The sequence below is a fragment of the Trachemys scripta genome, chromosome 6 (genome assembly GCF_013100865.1).
Source record: "Trachemys scripta elegans isolate TJP31775 chromosome 6, CAS_Tse_1.0, whole genome shotgun sequence".
Classification (NCBI taxonomy): Eukaryota; Metazoa; Chordata; order Testudines; family Emydidae; genus Trachemys; species Trachemys scripta.
In genome coordinates this window covers 113,801,853-113,819,163 of record NC_048303.1, presented here as the reverse complement: position 1 = coordinate 113,819,163, position 17,311 = coordinate 113,801,853, and the positions used below count along the sequence as shown (strand labels likewise).

Below are 17,311 nucleotides of genomic sequence, written 5' to 3'. Positions count from 1 at the left end.
AAATCAATGGAAAAACTCCCATAGTTTTTGATGGCCGTTAGATCAAGCTCTAACTGCTTTGTGGTTTGTTTTCACAGGAACAGTATTTAACATCCCATGCCTTCTGATAATGGCCTTTGCCTCCCTCCCAAGAGCCTTCATAAAGGCTTGTATCTCCATAAAGTAAGCGTGAAAGTAAAATTCTTCTGAAGGGTATATTGGGGAGGAAATGGATATTTGGGAGTCATAATAGGAAATTGGGCAGGAGAGACTGGGATACGAGTAATGGGCCTGTGGGCCCAGTTAGAAACAAGGAATCCATGATTCACATTGGCTGCTGTTCAGATTGTCACTGGGACAGGTTCTGTGCAGTTCTGTGGCAGCTGCTCATGAAACCAAATAGTAACAAAGTCCCTCTGCTCGCTCTCTACCTAGACCTGCCATTGGCCAAAATCTCAGTCCCTGAAAACAGCCTGAGTAAATGAGCTAATCAGAGGAGAGTGCTGTGAGGCCCAGGGGTATAGAGTACATGGCTGCTATTGAAGCCTAAGGGCCGCAGTAGCCTCTGGCTGATGCTTCTTCCCTCAAAGTCCATGGATATGATTTGACCAGTCTCTCTGGCCCAGTTTCGCTAGTCACAGATCCATCAGCCATATCTTGCTTCCTCTTTGCCTCAACCCCACCCTATTCCAATTCTGCTGCATTTTAGATTAGGGCATGCCGAATCTTCTATGGAATGCAGGAGGAAGGGACCTCTATGCAAGCTGTCTGCAACTAAGCCCTCACTTCAGAGCAGAACCACATCAGTTCTGCTCCCAAATGGGTGCTATTAGCCTGCAATGGGGGTTACAGGATTTGCCTCAGCCCAAATAAATGCAATATCAGAACAAGATTGTATGGGTGTGTATGGATGCTGTGATAACTCTGTACTTGGTCTCCTTCAGAGACCTAATCACCTTGCAGAACGGCAAGAAATTCTTCAAGATCCTGTTGTTGCTGGTTCCAATCATTTATGGTGAGTATTCATGGAATTCAGGGGGCATGTAAAGGTCTAATCTCAACTTCCAGTTTAGAAACAAAAATGCCTGCTTACTGAATTAATCTAATTGCATTGATTTAGGGATTCTTATGACTAGAGCTCACTCTACTATTTTATGTGTGTGTGTTTTTCTTCACTCTCTACCTAGATAATTCCATGGCCAAAAACACCTCCAAGCACCTCCCAGTATTTCCAAATAACAATCGCAATCACCCTTTCTTTTCCTTGCCATCCTGCTGGAGTAAATAGGTTGGTTAGTTGAGAAGTTTGGGGGAGGAATGGGGATAGGTTGGGTTGTGGGAGACAGAGTAGGTGAGTAATATGCTGAGATTTTTTTCTGTGCGAGGAACTCCTTTCTTGTGAAGAAAGCGAAGTTGAAGAGCTAAGTTCCACATTTAGTCCTGAATGTGGTGAGGACTCTGGCCATTCATATCTCTTGTGGGAACAAGCGAGTTCCATAGTCTAGAACCAGCTCCTTTGGAAGTTCTGTCTTTCCTCCTCAGGAGCCTCCCATTATTGGTCAACATGACATTGCATTGTTCAGGAGGAACATTCTGGGAGGTCACACATGTGAAAGGGGAGACAATCTCAGATAGCCAGGGCCAATCCCAGGGATGGCTTTGAATGTCAGGACAGAGACCTAGACCTGAACTCTTTTCAGAGGAGAGACAATTCAGAGACAGGAGTATTGGGGAGATGTGCTCACCGTGACCAGTGTTGTCTTGCAGACTGGCTGCTGCATTCTGTACCAGTTGGAGCTGGTGGATGTGGCAGCATTCCTAGATATATTGAGTTGCAATAATCATGTCATGGGTATGTGGATCTCTGGGGCTGGGCATAAGTCTGATAGGCTGGAGCACAGTTTTTTCAGAGCTGTATGCACCCCAACTTCAGCTCTCCGTAGCTAACATGTTATCACGTGGGTTTGGAAGTAGATAACCTGGCCTTGGTGGTGATTACAAATCTTGGTGAAATAATTCTCTGTTGTGTGTGTGATTTGCAGCAGGTATTTACTGTGTTGGCTCACTATCGTCCAGGAGATTAGCAGAGGGACTAGCATCACAGGTAAGTGTCTCTTGGGACAGGAAAAGAACCTCCTCTGAGCCAAAATGAGAAGCAGCTTCAGTAATTGCCTTCCTAGACAAAGTTGCAATCCACAGCATCTGTGGCAGGCTCCTGCAGTTTTTGCACTTTCATCAAACAGGCAGAATGGCCATTAACGTTAATAAGACTTTTGCCAGTACCGTATAAGGGAAAAGTTGGGGCTGCAGGATGCAACTCCCTATATGCACTGGGATTACTGGTGTCAATTCATTGGGCCTATTGTATCTGACTCCAAAGAAAGGAAGGAACTTCTACCCTGCCTACCTTGAGAAGTCTCCACTGAGGCTGTATTAGTGGTTAGCTTATTTGCTTGCCTTTCTCTTACAGGAAACGACAGAGCTACACGAAACAGAGCTGAAGTCACTGTGGTAAGAGGGATTGCTTGACAATGAATTTACTCCCTACTTCAGTGGAGGTGTCACTAACTCTCTGGCTAAATGTGCACGATTATGTCTTCTAGTAGCTGGTTCACTCTGAGGATTAGAGCTGGCTTACTTAACTAATAGAGTGACTCCCTTTACTGAAGCAGTACAGGGGCTCTTGCTTTTGCAGCTGGAGGTCCTGGGTTCTATCCCTAGTGCTGACAATGATGTCCTCAAGAATGCAGTCTCAGGTTAAGATTCCACAGTCCTCCAAGTGCACGAAGGCAGCAGAGGTTCTGCCTACATTACATCTGGTATCAATGAAAACTCATTCTCCTCAAAATGGAGGGAATGGGGCAAGTTTGTCCATCTGACCAGCGAAAAGAGAGGCACGGGTGTATTTGCTGTCTCCTGTTCTCACTGAATGCAGAATAGAACAGGAGTACTTGTGGCACCTTAGAGACTAACAAATTTATTTGTTTATTTATTATGCAGAATAGTGTCTAATATCTGTATTTCCATGTTTTCAAGGCAGTCACATACTTTATTGGAAGAAAAAGTCCATGAAATAGAACGTATTAAAGAGCAGGTGCAGCATCTGCGTGCAGAGATTAATGGTGTGATGGAGGGCATCCTGCATTCTGTTCAAGAAATCCTGGAGGAGAGTGACATCCCAGGAGAGAACAGGGATGTAAGAGACTGGAATTGTATAATTAGACCTTTCTGTAGCTCTCCCCATACCCTCACACTGCTTCTTGTCACACCGTTCCTAGCCAATTAGGGCCTGTTAGTCCTTGCTATGGACCTGAACATTAGGGATGGGATTTTCAAAACACTCAGCGCTGGCCTGACACTGCTTCCATTGAAGTCAGTGGGAGATTTACCATTGACTTTGCTGGGAGCAGAGTTGCGCCAGTGCGGAGCACTTTTGAAAATCTCACTCTTGGAGATTGCTCACTGCTGTGCTCTGACAGAATCTGCTAGAACTTTGGTAATTATGGCATTTCTCACCAAAATGTCTTGTAAGTGTAACACTGAACATTACCATGTGGGTGGCACTATACCAGTAACATTGTTTAGGTTCCTACTTATTCCTGGAAATGTATAATCTGGAATCCCAAAGTCCTTAAACAGTTGATCCCAAACTGCAGCTAGAGGTATGAGGTGTCTCTTACACTACAGGATAGCAAACTTAATTTCAGAGGCAGTGAGTGTAGTAATTAAGGCATTGAACTGAGAGTCAGGAAAGCTGGATTGTATCCCTGTGTAGCAGAGCGCGGCAGGGCCCCCTTTGGCTCCTGCCTCTGCTAGATTCACAAAGTCACGCTGGGGTTAGTAACTACTCATGCAGTTTATTCACAGACTTGTTCCCACCACTGTTTCACCATATACAGTTGGCCCTTCATCGTCTGCAGGCAGGAGGGAAGAGCTACCTCCCTGCCTTTTCCCCTTTCTTTCTGCTCCCCCCTGGCTTCCTTCCACTGAGGCTTTTATATAGCCCCAGGCTAATTTGGGGAAGCAGAGACAACCGCCACCTATTTGGGCCAGGTTACCTCCAGCCAGCTCTAATTTATTCCCCTAAGTGGGAGCTGGCGTGACAGAGGGCTGAATCAGCAACCCTTTGCCCAGCACCCTATCACACACCTCCTCCCCCTTCTCCAACCACCTGGTTTGCCTTTCTGCATCCTCTCCTCCCTCTAACAGGTCAGTCCCAGGGTTTGTTGTGTGGGGTTCCTCCATCCCCTACCCACAGAAACTACATTGTGTGGGGGGCCCCACAGCTCCCCCACAACCCACAGGTCCTTGCACCATTCACAGCCCCCTGGGTGTTCTCCTGGTTTCCCCCCTTCCCTTCCATCAGGAGTTTAGGGTTGGTCATGGTCCTCTTCCGGACATTCAGTATTTCCTGTCCCCCAAGCTTGTGCAATGGGGCCTGGGTCTCTTCCTTTGGGGGTCTGCTATTAAGGGCCTCCACTGGGCCTTGCTCTCCAGTCAAGGACCCTGGTTGGACGTCTCGCCCATAGCTTCCCTCTCCTTTCTTGGGCTCTGTTGTCTAGGGGTTTTCTTCTTGGATCTCCCATTTTTCCTATCTTGGGCTTTCTCCCTCTGCCCATCTTCCCTCCTGGGAAGGGGTCCCAGTCCATACCTACCACCACCATGCAAGACAGGCCCTTTACTACCCCAACCCACTGCCACTTAAACCTGCCCCAAACCTCAAGGGGCACCCGGGCCATAGGGTATTTAATCCTATCCCCATGGACGCATTCTAAGTCCATCTTCGCACCGGGAATCCACCAGTGCGGCCCTACCAGCTTCCTTTGTACCAGGGAGCAGGCCAAGGCTGAATCCATCAGGCCTCGCTGGAGTTTCCTTCCCACCATTACTGGAATGCTGGATGGCTTCCGCCCCTTCCCCTGCCCTCCAGCATTTGCCCAGCCACAAAGCTCTGCCCTCCCACAATCCATGTGCAGCGAGTCCCCATTCTTGTGTCCTGGTCATCCGCACTGCCAGTAGACAACCGGCCTGGATCCCATGGGAGCCACTCGGGTGTCCTCCCGTTTGTTCTTGGGGCCCTTCCCAGGTGGGGGGTTTTTCTGGGCCTTCTCCTGGTCTCCACTTCCTTGCACGGCCATCCCTCCCTCCTGGGGAAATCTGCCTCCGTGTACTCCTCCGTAACCTTTACGGCCGCCTCTACCATATTTGGTTGATGCCTCCTCACCCACACGTTTATGTTCTCAGGGAGGCCTTGTAAAAACTGCTCTAGGACAAGCATGTCCATGATCTCCCCCACTGTCTGGGTGTCTGGCCACAGCCAGCGGGTGGCCCAGTCCATTAACTTTTGAGCGAATGCCCAGGGCCGCAACCCACCCCCCATCCACCTTGCCGACCATAACTTCTGGCCATACTTCTCCACGGACAGCCCTGCCCAATCCAGGATGGCTGCCTTTACCGCTTCATAATTCCTGGCCTGCTCTTCACTTAGGGCCATGTAAGCTGCTTGGGCTTCGCTGGCTAGGTAGGGAGCTAGTCGCAGGGCTGAGGTTGCCCTATCCCATCCAGTTCCCACAGCTACCCAATCAAATGTGCCTAGGAAGGCATCAGGGTCATCTGTCTGGCCCATTTTACACAGTCTTAAGCCCGGCACCTGAATGCCATCCCCTCCCATGGGACTCATCACTTTCTGCAGGAGCTGCTGTTGGATGCCAGCCTGCTCCCGGATGAAGTCCTGCAGGCTCTTCTACTGTTCTGCCTGCCAGGTGAGCAAGGCCTGTCTCTCCAGCTAGTGGGCTTGCTGAAAACTCTGCATTGCCTTCTGCACCTCCTCATGCTGCTTGACCAGCCATTGCAGGGTCTCCTCCATCTCCGGACTGCCAAACACTTGCTCTGGCATGGGATCCCAGACAAACCCCCATGTGCAGCACAGCACAGCCGGGCTCCCTTGAGTCCCACCTCTGCTAGATTCACAAAATCACTCTGAGACCCTGGGGTTAGTAACCACTCGTGCAGTTTATTCACAGACTTGTTCCCACCACCATTTCACCATATACAGCTGGCCCTTCGCTGTCTGCAGGCAGGAGGAAAGCGCTTTTTTTTTTTTTTTTTTTTTTTTTTTTTTTTTCCTCTCTCTCTCTCCCCCCCCCCCCTTTCTTTCTGCCCCTGCCCCCAGCTTCTTCCTTCTGAGACTTTCATACAGCCCCAGGCTAATTAGGCAACAGCTGTCTCTGCTTCCTCAATTAGGGCCAGATTACCTCCAGCCAGCGTTAATTTATTCCCCTAAATGGAAGCTGGCGTGACAAAAGGCTGAATCAGCAACCCTTTGCCCATCACCCTGTCACACCCTGACTCTGCCATTGTCTTGCTTTGTGACTGTGGGCATGTCTCTTAAGCTTTTTATGTATCTGAGATAATACTTCCCTGTCTTTATGAAGTGCTTTGAACTCCTTGGATGGAAACACTGTATAAGTACATCTTATAATAATAAGGGCTAGTTTTTGTTTTTTAACTTAACCCTCTCTTCCCATCATGGAGACTTGATCATTTCAATTCCTTAGCCTTGACACCTATTCTCAAAGTCATTTTAACTGAGCCACCAACTTTAGCGGAGGAGTATATAAGACTCCCCATCAGTGCCTCTTCTTAGCTCTCTATCTGGATCATTACTGAGTGGTGAAATACTCTTTCTCGCATTCTGGGGACTGACTGGTATTCATGGTGCTCTCATAGTCAGCTGGCCTCTAGAACAACAGAATGATGTGGAAACCAAACCCAGGTCTCTAACACAGCAGTGGAGAGCTTTACTGTGTGGCCTCCACCTCAGTAGCTGAATGAGTTTATATCCTTCCAACAGTTACTGGGAAAACTTATTTGAGAGGGAAGTTACCATTGTGTGTTTTATTGTGATTTTTCTCATTGACACTGAGTATTTCACCTTAAGTGCCTGTGAGTGTTTATGTTGTTTGCAAATATCTTTCCCTTCATTACCTTATGTCTTCTCTTTTTTTTTCAGCAAGTGCTAGAGATGATAAATGTAGCATTTAAGAAGGTTTATGAGGACCATATCCAGATGCCTGACTGGGCTCAGAAATCCATAGGTAAGGATACTACTAGCATTCTGCTCTTATATAGCACCTTTACAATGATAAATATAGTTATTCCTCCTTAACAAACTGGGGAAACTGAGACACAGAGGTGCTAAGTTGACTTGCCTATGTTCTGACAGGAAGTCAGTGGCAGAGTCAGGGATACAACCCAAGTCAGCAGAATCCCTGTCCTCTTCCCTCACCACTAGACCATGATGTCTCTGGTAATGTTGTTATGAACTTTTAAAAAGTATCTGAGACATTCTTCTCTTCTGCACTGATTTATGCACCTCACCAAAGGTGAATGGGAGATCTTGATTTTCCTTACAATAGTGTGACATAAATCCATTCTAGATATTGATTCATCATTTATATCGTGCTAATCTCCATATCAGATCATTATGGGATGTTCTCTACATCATATTGTGACATAAATCCAGCCATAAGATATTGTAGCCACTCTTCTTCTTTGACACCTAGGAACTCAGATACCACCATGAGGAACATAGGATGGATAGACTGATGGTCTATATGTAACATTAGAAATATTTTGTAATCCACTGCTTGTCATAGGGTCTGGCCTTTCTTAATCTATTCATATTTTAATTGCAGGTGCCACCATTGATACAGGCAGAACATCTAAGAGTTTTGAACTTGGGAGAACAGAGGGGTGTTGTTTTGGTTCATGGTTCTTTTCTTCTGCAAACCCTCCAGATACTATTTTACAGGTAGAGCACATCTGTCTACTTTGTGTATTCTCTTATACTACTTTCAAATGTCCTCATTCAAAAACTTTCTCAAGAAACCTGTTCTTCAGTGATGAACCTACAATTAGTTACCCAACTAATTAAGGAAAGGTTATGGGGCAGTTGGGGATAGATAACCTGCATTTAAACCCACACCCACAAAAGTAATTAGGTGTTCCAATGCTCAGTACCATGGCACCTAACTTTTAGGTGCCTGAAAAATCACAGGAACAACATTGTGAGCCACAAAGCCTGTTTTAGGCACCCAGGCTTCCTATACAATGAATAGGAAGAGATAGGCAACTTACAATGGGATCCACAAAAGTCATCATGCTAGGCAGGGAGATGCTGATGCGAGAGGGGTGTCCTAAGCCCCTCCCCTCTCTTGGAGATAGGTGCCTGATTCTAATTAGTAATTCACAAGGGGAACCTCTCTCCTGGAGTTAGACGGCTTAGGTGCCCAAGTCATTTCTTGTGAGAATGAGTTAGGTGCCTACCTTGCACCACATAAAAGGGCCAGAGGAGGAGGTTCCCACCTTATAACTTTTAGCCCCGTGGTTAGAGCACTAACCTGACATGTTGGAGACCCAAATTAAATTCTCCCCTCTCCAGGGGGAGAGAAGAAATTTGAACAGGGGTTTTCTCCCAAGAGTGCTCTAACCACTGAGCTATGGTATATTCTGATGTGTGGCTTCCTCAGTCTCTCTAGTTGAAGCTGTTCTGCTGTGGATAAATGAGTCATTGACGTGGGAGACTGGACACAGGTCTCCCACCTCCCAGCTGGTGCCCTAACCACTATACTGCACTGTACTCTCTCTCTCTCTTTCTTGCTCAGGCTTTGATGTGAGATAGGTGTCTGGTGGCCTAGAGAGAGGCAGCAGTGCACATATTTACAGGCAGAAACATAGTTGCCAATGGAACTTTTACCCAGAAGACTTTGGCACCAAGTCAGATTAGGCACCTACAACATTCGGCAGAATTTTTTTGGATCGCAGTGAAGCCTAAACTGGAACATAAGCACCTAAACCCAAGACATAGGTGCTTAAGTCTGGGGTTTAGGCACCTAAGTATCTTTGTGGATGAGGGCCTTTGAGCCTGATCTGAAGCCCACAGACATCAGTGGAGTTCTCGCTTCTTTATTTATACAGACTAAAAACCCAGGGCATAAATATGTAGTTAATGCATATAAAAATCTATACATTTTAATTGTCTTTCTCTCCTCCGCCCTTCATATGTTGCTTGCCTCTTTAGGAACTGATCCAGTGCCCTCTGAAGTCACTGGAAAGATTCCCGTTAACGTCCGTGGGTACTGGATTGGGACCTTAGATTGTAAGATCTTTAGGGCAAGGGCCATGTCTCCCTCAACGTTTCTTAGTGTCTTAGCACCACGAGCCCCTGATTGTCCTTGGGGTCTCTAGGCGCTAATGCAATAGAAATAATCAATAATAAGTAATAGTAGCGATTCCCTTTCTTCCTCCAAGAAGGGTGAAGAAATCAAGTAATTTCCTGTAAACCCAACATTATGGCATGAGGTTTTTTTATGAGGGTGAATCAGGTCCACTGGGAGCAACCTCCAATGTGTACCACTCTGACTATGTCATAGCCTTCTTCACCAGGTTCCTGGGTACACTCGGGCTAGTTCATAGAAACCATTTGCTCCCAGTAGTGGAAGAATTACTGTATCACAACAAAAATCCCTTTGATGTGGATGTTATTTCTTTGTCCCAACTTCCTGCTGGCATTTGTACTTAACACCACTGAAAGCCACGTTCTCTTTTGTTGTCTGTGATCTTTAATCTTTAGACCCATGCTTTGAATGACTGCAAACACCTCTGGCCGGATTTAAAAATCATTCTTGGGCCCCAGTTCAGATGTGTAGTAGAAAGATGGAACTTTAATGACTCTGATGGTGCTATGGCCTAAGTTCAAATGTTATTGGAAAGGCAATTTTCCCTATAATAAATAAGAAGAAAGTCTCAGGTTTGATCTATGAGCTCAATGTCATAAAATATTAAAGCTCTCTGTTCAGGTGATAGACAGGCAAGGAAATCTACATTTTTGTAGATTTGATAGAACTGTATTAATTTACCAGCATAAAGACAAATAACAGAAGACACCATTTTTTGTGCTTTTCACTGAATACACTTGTATATGGGATGCGTTACTCCATCAGTGTTAATTGGAGTTGGTTTCTGCTTCCAGCCAGACGTTCACCCTGGAAACTGCTGGGCTTTCCAAGGATCTCAGGGGCAGGTAGTAATTAAGTTGCCTGAAAAAATTTACCCAACCGCTGTTACACTCCAGCACATCTCTAAGGCAATCTCTCCCTCTGGAGATGTAACTAGTGCCCCAAAGGATTTTGCTGTATGTGTGAGTATCTGCCTTTAACTTTTTAAACTGGAATTTCATGGTGGGTAAATACAAGAAAAGAGACTTGCTTTGTATGTCTGTTTATAGGATATCAGGCCTGTTCTCTTTGCAACTATGCACAAGGTTAAGGAATTTTTTCAGATGAGGTGTAATTTTATCACTACTAACAATGTTCATTTCTATAGTACTTTTTGTCTGAGTGTCTCAAAGTGGTCTTACAAATAATAACTAAGCCTCACAACATCCTTGTGCTATTGGTAAAGGATTCAGAAGGATAACATCATCCACCTCTTAAGTGGAAGCAACAGCTGTTTAACATCATCACACAGCAACCCTGTCCAATAGGTTTAGGGGAGCTCACTTGAAATTGCAATTGCAGCAGAGACTTAGGGTACATCTACACTGAAAAAAAAAGACCACAGCGAATCTAAGGGCCTGAGGTCAACTGACTTGAGCTCACGGGGCTCATGCTACGAGCATGGGTGGCGGGTATAATAAGCCAGGGGAGGCCACGCCTCCCCAAACAGGTTGTGGCGCACTTCCCTCTGGAGGCACACTGCTGGTCTGCTGCCTTTGGAGCACCGCTGCAGGAAGGGCGACCAGGCTGTGGCCCCACCCACGCTTGGCCCCAAAGCCCCACTCCCGCATCCTGCTTTTCCCCTGTGGCCCTGCCCATGCTGCTCCTCTTCCTGCCTTCACTCCTCTTCTCCCCTGAAGCTGATGAGGACTCAGGCAGGTGGGCTTGGGACTCCAGCCGGCTGGGGCCCGGGGCAGTTGGACACAGCTGGCAGGCTGTGGTGAGCCGGTGGCCCAGGGTGGCCAGTGGGCTGGGGACTTGGGGTGGCTGGTGGCTCAGAGCCAGTGGCCCAGGATTCAGGGTGGCTCGGGCGGGCAGTCTGGGGCTCAGGGTGGCTCGGTCAGGCCGCTCAGGGCTCATCCGGCCATGGTGGGAGTCTCGGAATGTTTACATTCCAATACATCATCATTCCTTCCAGCTGTCTTCCTATTCTGATTTTAGGGACTGGATGAGGAAACTGGGAAAGAAACTCTACTGGGAACTTTTATGTATGACTCAGGAAAAGAGACCATTCAAACTTTCCAACTGAAGGTACTTTAAAGGGTGGTGAGACTGGGGCAGATGACACTGTATGCATACAGGTTTGCTTACCAGGTCTTGGAGAGGAGAGGAGATTCCAAAGTGGTTAAATTGGTGTTTTTGGAGAACAAAACTGTATTGTGTGAGGATGTGGGAAGGGAGAGATGATACCCCCAGTTCCTGTGTGAACTTGGTTTCAAGGGGGGCCCCTGGCTGAATTCTCCCCTTTTGGCAAAGTCCCGCTCCCTCAACAGTCATTCTAAGTTGCAGAAGACAGTGGCTTTGCAGGGAGCAAAATATTTGTAGGGCCAAACTCAGCAAGCAGGTGCATCTTCACCAACTTCAGAGGCAACACATCAGTGTACATCAGAGTTGAACTTAGACTCTGTTCTTCCTTACTTCTACTTTTCTCCCTGAATCAGCCATCTTTCTCTCCCCCAACCTTTTGTACCAGAAGCAATGGAGGGAAAGTGCTTAAGAAGTTAGGCAGCTGGGTTTTTGAAACCCCTAGGTTTCATTAGTACCAGCCTGAACAAAGCAGTGAAGTAAAGGGGTCAGGGAAGAAAGAAAGAACACAAAGCTGGAGAGGCAATGATTTACCTCACGGGAGTTGAAATTTCCTGTTGTTCCGGGCCCACACCGCAGCTGATTTCAGCAGAGAATTTCAGCTTTCCATAGTTGGTACTAAAGACTTTCCAAGCTCTGGAGTTTGATTTGACATACATTGAGACAAGCTTAGACCTGGTATAAGTCAGCACAGTTCCCATTAATTTCAATGGGAATTTTGTCCTCTTACCTCAGGGCTGAATTTGGTCCAATAGTAGGGTTAATATGGAGACGGAACTGGGGCTAAAGAAAACCGTTTAAAGTAACACAAGTTTTGATTTTTCTTAACTTCTTTTTTTAATTTCAGAGTGAACTTTCCAAATCTTTTGTTTACATAAAATTCAATGTGCTGAGTAACTGGGGCAACCCAGAGTACACTTGTGTTTATCGAGTCAGGGTACATGGGAAGATGACAGACAAGAGCTGAGGCCTGTAGTAAGAAGACATGCAGTGAGAACACCATCAGAAAAGTAAAGGCACCTAAAAATGACAGATTTTGTCAACTAGTGACTCTCCTCTGTTCTGTTAAAGAAATAAACAAAATTTAAATTGGATACGTGCAGAGTCATGAATATTGGCAAAATGAGTCTCAATTGCTTTTATGCATTGAAAAGCTCTACATTTTGCAGGATCCTCTAGAAAAACCCAAGAGCAGAGGTGCTGGAACAATTTGTTTAGTGGTGGGGCTGAGAGCCATTGAACCAAACTGCAAACCCTGCATATGATGGAAACCACTTCAAGCCAGGGCATGCAGCAGCCGCCCTATTTCCAGCACCTATGCACTAGAGCATTACTGTCCGCTCCAGGAGGGTAAATGACCAGGGTGCAGAGGCAGGAAAACCCCCCTCCAAGTCAATAACAGCCTTGCTAAGTTCATCTCAGTTGAAAGTCACCCTCTGCATAGCTTATTGGTGCATCTCTGAGCAAATGATAAATGGTGGCTGAGTCTGTGGATCTTCACTCTTTTCATTCTTGGAAACATTTTTCCTACTAGACTCCCAGTTTCTCCCTTCCTTTGTGACTTAAGATTCTCAAAGCAACTATGTATAACTGTCTCCTTCTTACTCAGCAGATCTGCTCCCCATCAATAGAGATGCAGGGTGCGCAAGGGAGTATCATAAGTTGTGGGGGCTGTGCCAGGACAGGCAGAAACTTGCTGTTGCCACAACACTGTGGTTCTGAACTGTTCCCTCCCCCGCCCCACCCAGCAGAGACTGCTTTAGGGTGGAGGCTCTTCCCCCATACCAGTTGCAGCATGAGAGACAGAGATTGGGGTTGCACCAAGACTGCAGCTCCACACTCTCGCCCGCCAGGACTGCATCTGATTCCTGCGGCAGTGGGGATCAGAGAAGCAGTAAGACCCCTCCGAGGGGAAGCCCTGCCCCTTCCTCTGGGGAATGGAGACACAGATGGTGATGAGCTGGAGGATGGGGTTGGTGTCTCCGCTAGCCCAGATTCAACCCCTCCCCACCACTGCCTTCCTTCCAGGCTTCACAACTACTTGGCGGCCACATAGGGCTACATGCCAGCCCAAGGCCAGAAGTGGACAGGCAGGTGGGCAGGAGGTCTTGGTGCCAGTGCTGAGAGGGTGAGGACAGGGTGAGGGTTCTCGCTGTGTGGAGGAGAGAGGGGGTCCTAACTCCCTGCAAGAGCAGCATTCATTGGAATATTTGCATGACAGCACCAAGCAAGCAGTCTCCTACAAAGGCGGCAACACTGCCTGTCACTCTGGGGTGCCCCCTCCTGCTATGGTTCCCCCTCTGTCCTTTGCCCTCACACACGTTGGGCCCCCCCTTTCCACTTACCAGGCCTGGGGCTGTCGGAGGACAGCCGCTTCCCTGTGAATGTGGGGAGCAGCTTGTAAGTCACACTTCACACGCTGACAGCAAGGGAAGCAGGCCTGGCTGCAGGGTTTACAGCTTGTACCATCAGTAATGAAGAGCAGATACCACAAGCCTGGGCATCATTGGGTGTGTTGGGCCTTTAAGGCAGAGGGAATGTGGTAAATATGGTCATGTGGAAGGATGTGAAAGGGACGGTCCTACAGGGAAGTCATGCAACTGGACTGGGGCTGTATAGGTCAAGCTGATGCCTCAGGATAGAGGAGGCTGCTTTGTGCAGGTCAGGCCTAGCTTTGGTCTGGCCGGAGATGCAGGCAGAAGGCTGAGGGCTGCCAGGAAGATGGCTGTGGTTATCCTGGAAAGGGCATAGAGGCAGAACGGAGAATCACCCAGAGCAGGGGTGATGAGAGAAGGAAGAGGCTTGGCATTGCCGACTGCACTTAATTAGGGGCCCAGGCTGCAACATGTGGTAAGGGCGAAAGTCCCCCTTCTCAGGCTCTACATCAGTGGGTCAATGATTGCTGAGCCAGAAGAGCTGAATGGACACTGGAGCCTGAAGAGAGGCTAAAAAAGAGCTGGAGGCCATGGAGGGAAGATATTGTTTAGCCCAGGGAGGAAGCACCCTGCAACCACAGGGACAAAGAATTGAGTTCTGCAAGGGCTGAAAGACTATGTGTTTTGGTTTCCATTGGACTTTTGTGTTAAGCCTGGAAGGGGGCGTGGACTTCTGGCTTTTGACTGGAGGGCCACAAGCACCGCAGTGGCTCAGCAGTGTGTGGAACATCATCAGGGTGGGGAAACTGAGGTGCGGTTACATGACCAGTGCTAAGAAAGGTAAGCTCCTCTGCCTAACTCCCCGTATTCCCTCTTTACCTGGTTTCCCCTCAATAACAATCCATCCAGAGAACATGGGCCCTCTGATGCCAGTTCCACTGATCATGGTACACTTCTCCTGGGATCTGAGTCCACTGGCTCATAAAGTGTTATTCACAATAATGATCTTCCTCCATCTTCTGCCAAAGGGACCCTAGACTTTTCCAGTTATTTTACTGATCTATTAGCCGCCTGCCGTGGATGAAAACGTTTTCATGTCTGGCCTTTATCTCTTTGGAAATTCTCTTTACTGAAGGCCACCATAGAAAGCTTGCTTTATAAAAAGAAACACAGTGAATTATTAACATTTTTTGTGGAGGGGCACTGTAGCCTCATGGATAGGGTACTGGGGCTCTATGGATAGAGATTGGGGTTCACAAGACCCCTGGGTTTTATTCTTGGCTTGTCGCATGACTTTGGGAAAGTCACTCCCTCTTTCTGTGACTCAGCTTCCCCATCTGTAAATAATTATGTTTACCTCCTTTCTAAAGCACTGTGGGTATGTCTACACTGGGGGGAGGGGGGAAACTCTGCAGCAGCTAGTCTCAGAGCCAGGGGCTCATGCTATGGTGTTAAAGACAGACATGTAGATGATCTGGAGGACTGTGATCAAAGTATTACAGCTTTTATCCATTCATATACATTCCTCTTAACAGTGGCATGACAGTAACATCTGGGAGCCCTGAGACCAAGGCCCCATTGTACTAGATGCTGTATGTACAAGACGTGAAAGGCAGTCCTTGTTTCAAAAAGCTTACAAGCAAAACAAGCAAAATAGACTGAGGGTTGGATGAAGGAAACATTATCATCCCCATTTTACAGATGACAAATTAGGAACAGAGAAATTAAGTGGCTTCCCCTAAATCACACCTGGAGGCTGGGACAAAACCAGGCATCAAAGCCAGATCTCCTGAATCGCATCTACTCCCTTAACTACAAAACCATTTTAATGTAATCACAGTGCAACTCTTTTTCTTAGATGCAAAGCCCTTGGTCCCTTTTTCTAATTCTGGGTCTTCATGGCATCTTTCATTTTGCTATGTTCCTCTCACTTCCTTATTCTCCTGTTTCTCCATGTGATACCAAATATACTTCTTTCCCCCTTTCCCTACCTAACTTGTAGCTTCTGCTTCCATATCTATGGGGATATGGTATCTAATTATAATCCAGACTGTCTCCTCCACAATTATGCCATTACACACCCAATCACCTTTAAAGATTATTCTTCTAGTTCTTCCCCATAGCATGATCCAGCCAGTAATTTTTAAGAGATGTAATTCTGCAGCAGCTCTTCCGAACAAGTCACTTGCACATGGCATTGCACAGACAATAGATATGATATTAAGCCATATGTTTCATGTTTATCAGGTGAACAGACACAAGGGCATCAGTGAGTAGTAACAGTCATTTAGACGCAGTGTCATTCCACTACTTTTAATTCTGTTCCAACTTTTTGGCTGTTCTGTATAATTAGAAAACTAGGGACCAGATCCCCAGGTGGTGTAAATCAAGATAAATCCATTGACTTAAATGAATCTTTGCTGATTTATACCAGCTCAGGATCTGCCTCATCGTTTATGTTTGGCTAACGATTTTGTATTTAAAACAAAATACTTTGTCAACTACTGAACTGTGGAATCAGCCATCCTTTCATATTCTAATCAGTCTTATAATTAACCCGTATCCATGGGGACTGCCTCCTGTTAGTGATTTTATTTGAGGGAGATTCTTTTGTATCTGTTGAAGCAGCTGTTTGTGTGTCTGCGTACCCTGCTGAATCAATTAATCATTTCATTAAAGCCGCATCTTAGCTGTGCTAATCAAAAGCAAGTTGAGCATAATTTAAAAAAAAAACACTTCAGAACAAATAAACCATAGTATATGAAATAGGATGCCCTGTATTATTTAAAAAATGGGACAGGAGTTCATCAGCATAATGGATGTTCCTTTAGGGAGGTGGTTGATGGCAAAACGGACATCTCTAGTGATTTTGTCTAAAGGCTCATGCTGGCTGAACACAGTTTTTATTTGCAATACAGATTTTAATGTGAGAGAGAACCAACAGTTTAGCTATAGCTATCTGTTCTTCCCTTGATGTATGTGAGACTTACCTAAGTAATTCATTAGCCCTGTTACAGTGATTGGAGAAGAAATGCAAAGGCTGCAACATAGCACCAAATCTAGGCCCACTTTGCTTTTCCCCTCTGAAAATGGATGGAGAATAATGCTGTTGTATTTTGGGAATTCCACTTAAACACGCGCACATAGGCAAGGAGCATGTATAATCCTAGCAAAGGAAGCGGGAACAGAGGGTGTGCACTAAAATGAGAAGACTACGGGTGCTTGAAGTAGGCTTTGAATTCCATATTTAGGTTGTGATGCTGGTAAACCAAGCGCCAGCTCTGGCCAAGGCTGTAGGTGTTAGCTAAGAACTGATAAATTCAGAGCTGGAAACCAAACTAGCTCACCTGTGGTACAATCCCTACCAACTGGAATAATGAAGCAATGGTTAATACATTGCTTCCCATGGAAAACATTTATTTAATTTCTGTAACGTGGAGAAAAGGAGCTTAATTAAATACATCCACTGAGTTTTACTGCTTTTGTGCCACAATCTCAGGGGTAAACTTTCAGTGCAGTTCACAGGGATTTAGCTGCCCAATCCGCATTTCCATTAATGGAAGGCATATGGCTAAATCCCTGTGTGCAGCTCAC

General features: G+C 46.4%; 1 protein-coding gene across 1 annotated transcript in view; it reads left to right on the top strand.

The window, feature by feature from the left end:
- Nucleotides 1-12,309, top strand: part of LOC117879646 (SUN domain-containing protein 3-like) — a 46,981-nt gene extending 34,672 nt beyond the window's left edge. Inside the window, exons 5-14 of the mRNA XM_034774918.1 lie at nucleotides 78-162; nucleotides 924-994; nucleotides 2,022-2,083; nucleotides 2,450-2,490; nucleotides 3,016-3,175; nucleotides 6,992-7,076; nucleotides 7,677-7,792; nucleotides 10,013-10,180; nucleotides 11,199-11,288; nucleotides 12,190-12,309. Of these exons, the coding sequence (XP_034630809.1) occupies nucleotides 78-162; nucleotides 924-994; nucleotides 2,022-2,083; nucleotides 2,450-2,490; nucleotides 3,016-3,175; nucleotides 6,992-7,076; nucleotides 7,677-7,792; nucleotides 10,013-10,180; nucleotides 11,199-11,288; nucleotides 12,190-12,309 (998 nt within the window). The remainder of the gene's footprint in view (nucleotides 1-77; nucleotides 163-923; nucleotides 995-2,021; nucleotides 2,084-2,449; nucleotides 2,491-3,015; nucleotides 3,176-6,991; nucleotides 7,077-7,676; nucleotides 7,793-10,012; nucleotides 10,181-11,198; nucleotides 11,289-12,189) is intronic.
- Nucleotides 12,310-17,311: the final 5,002 nt, after the last annotated feature.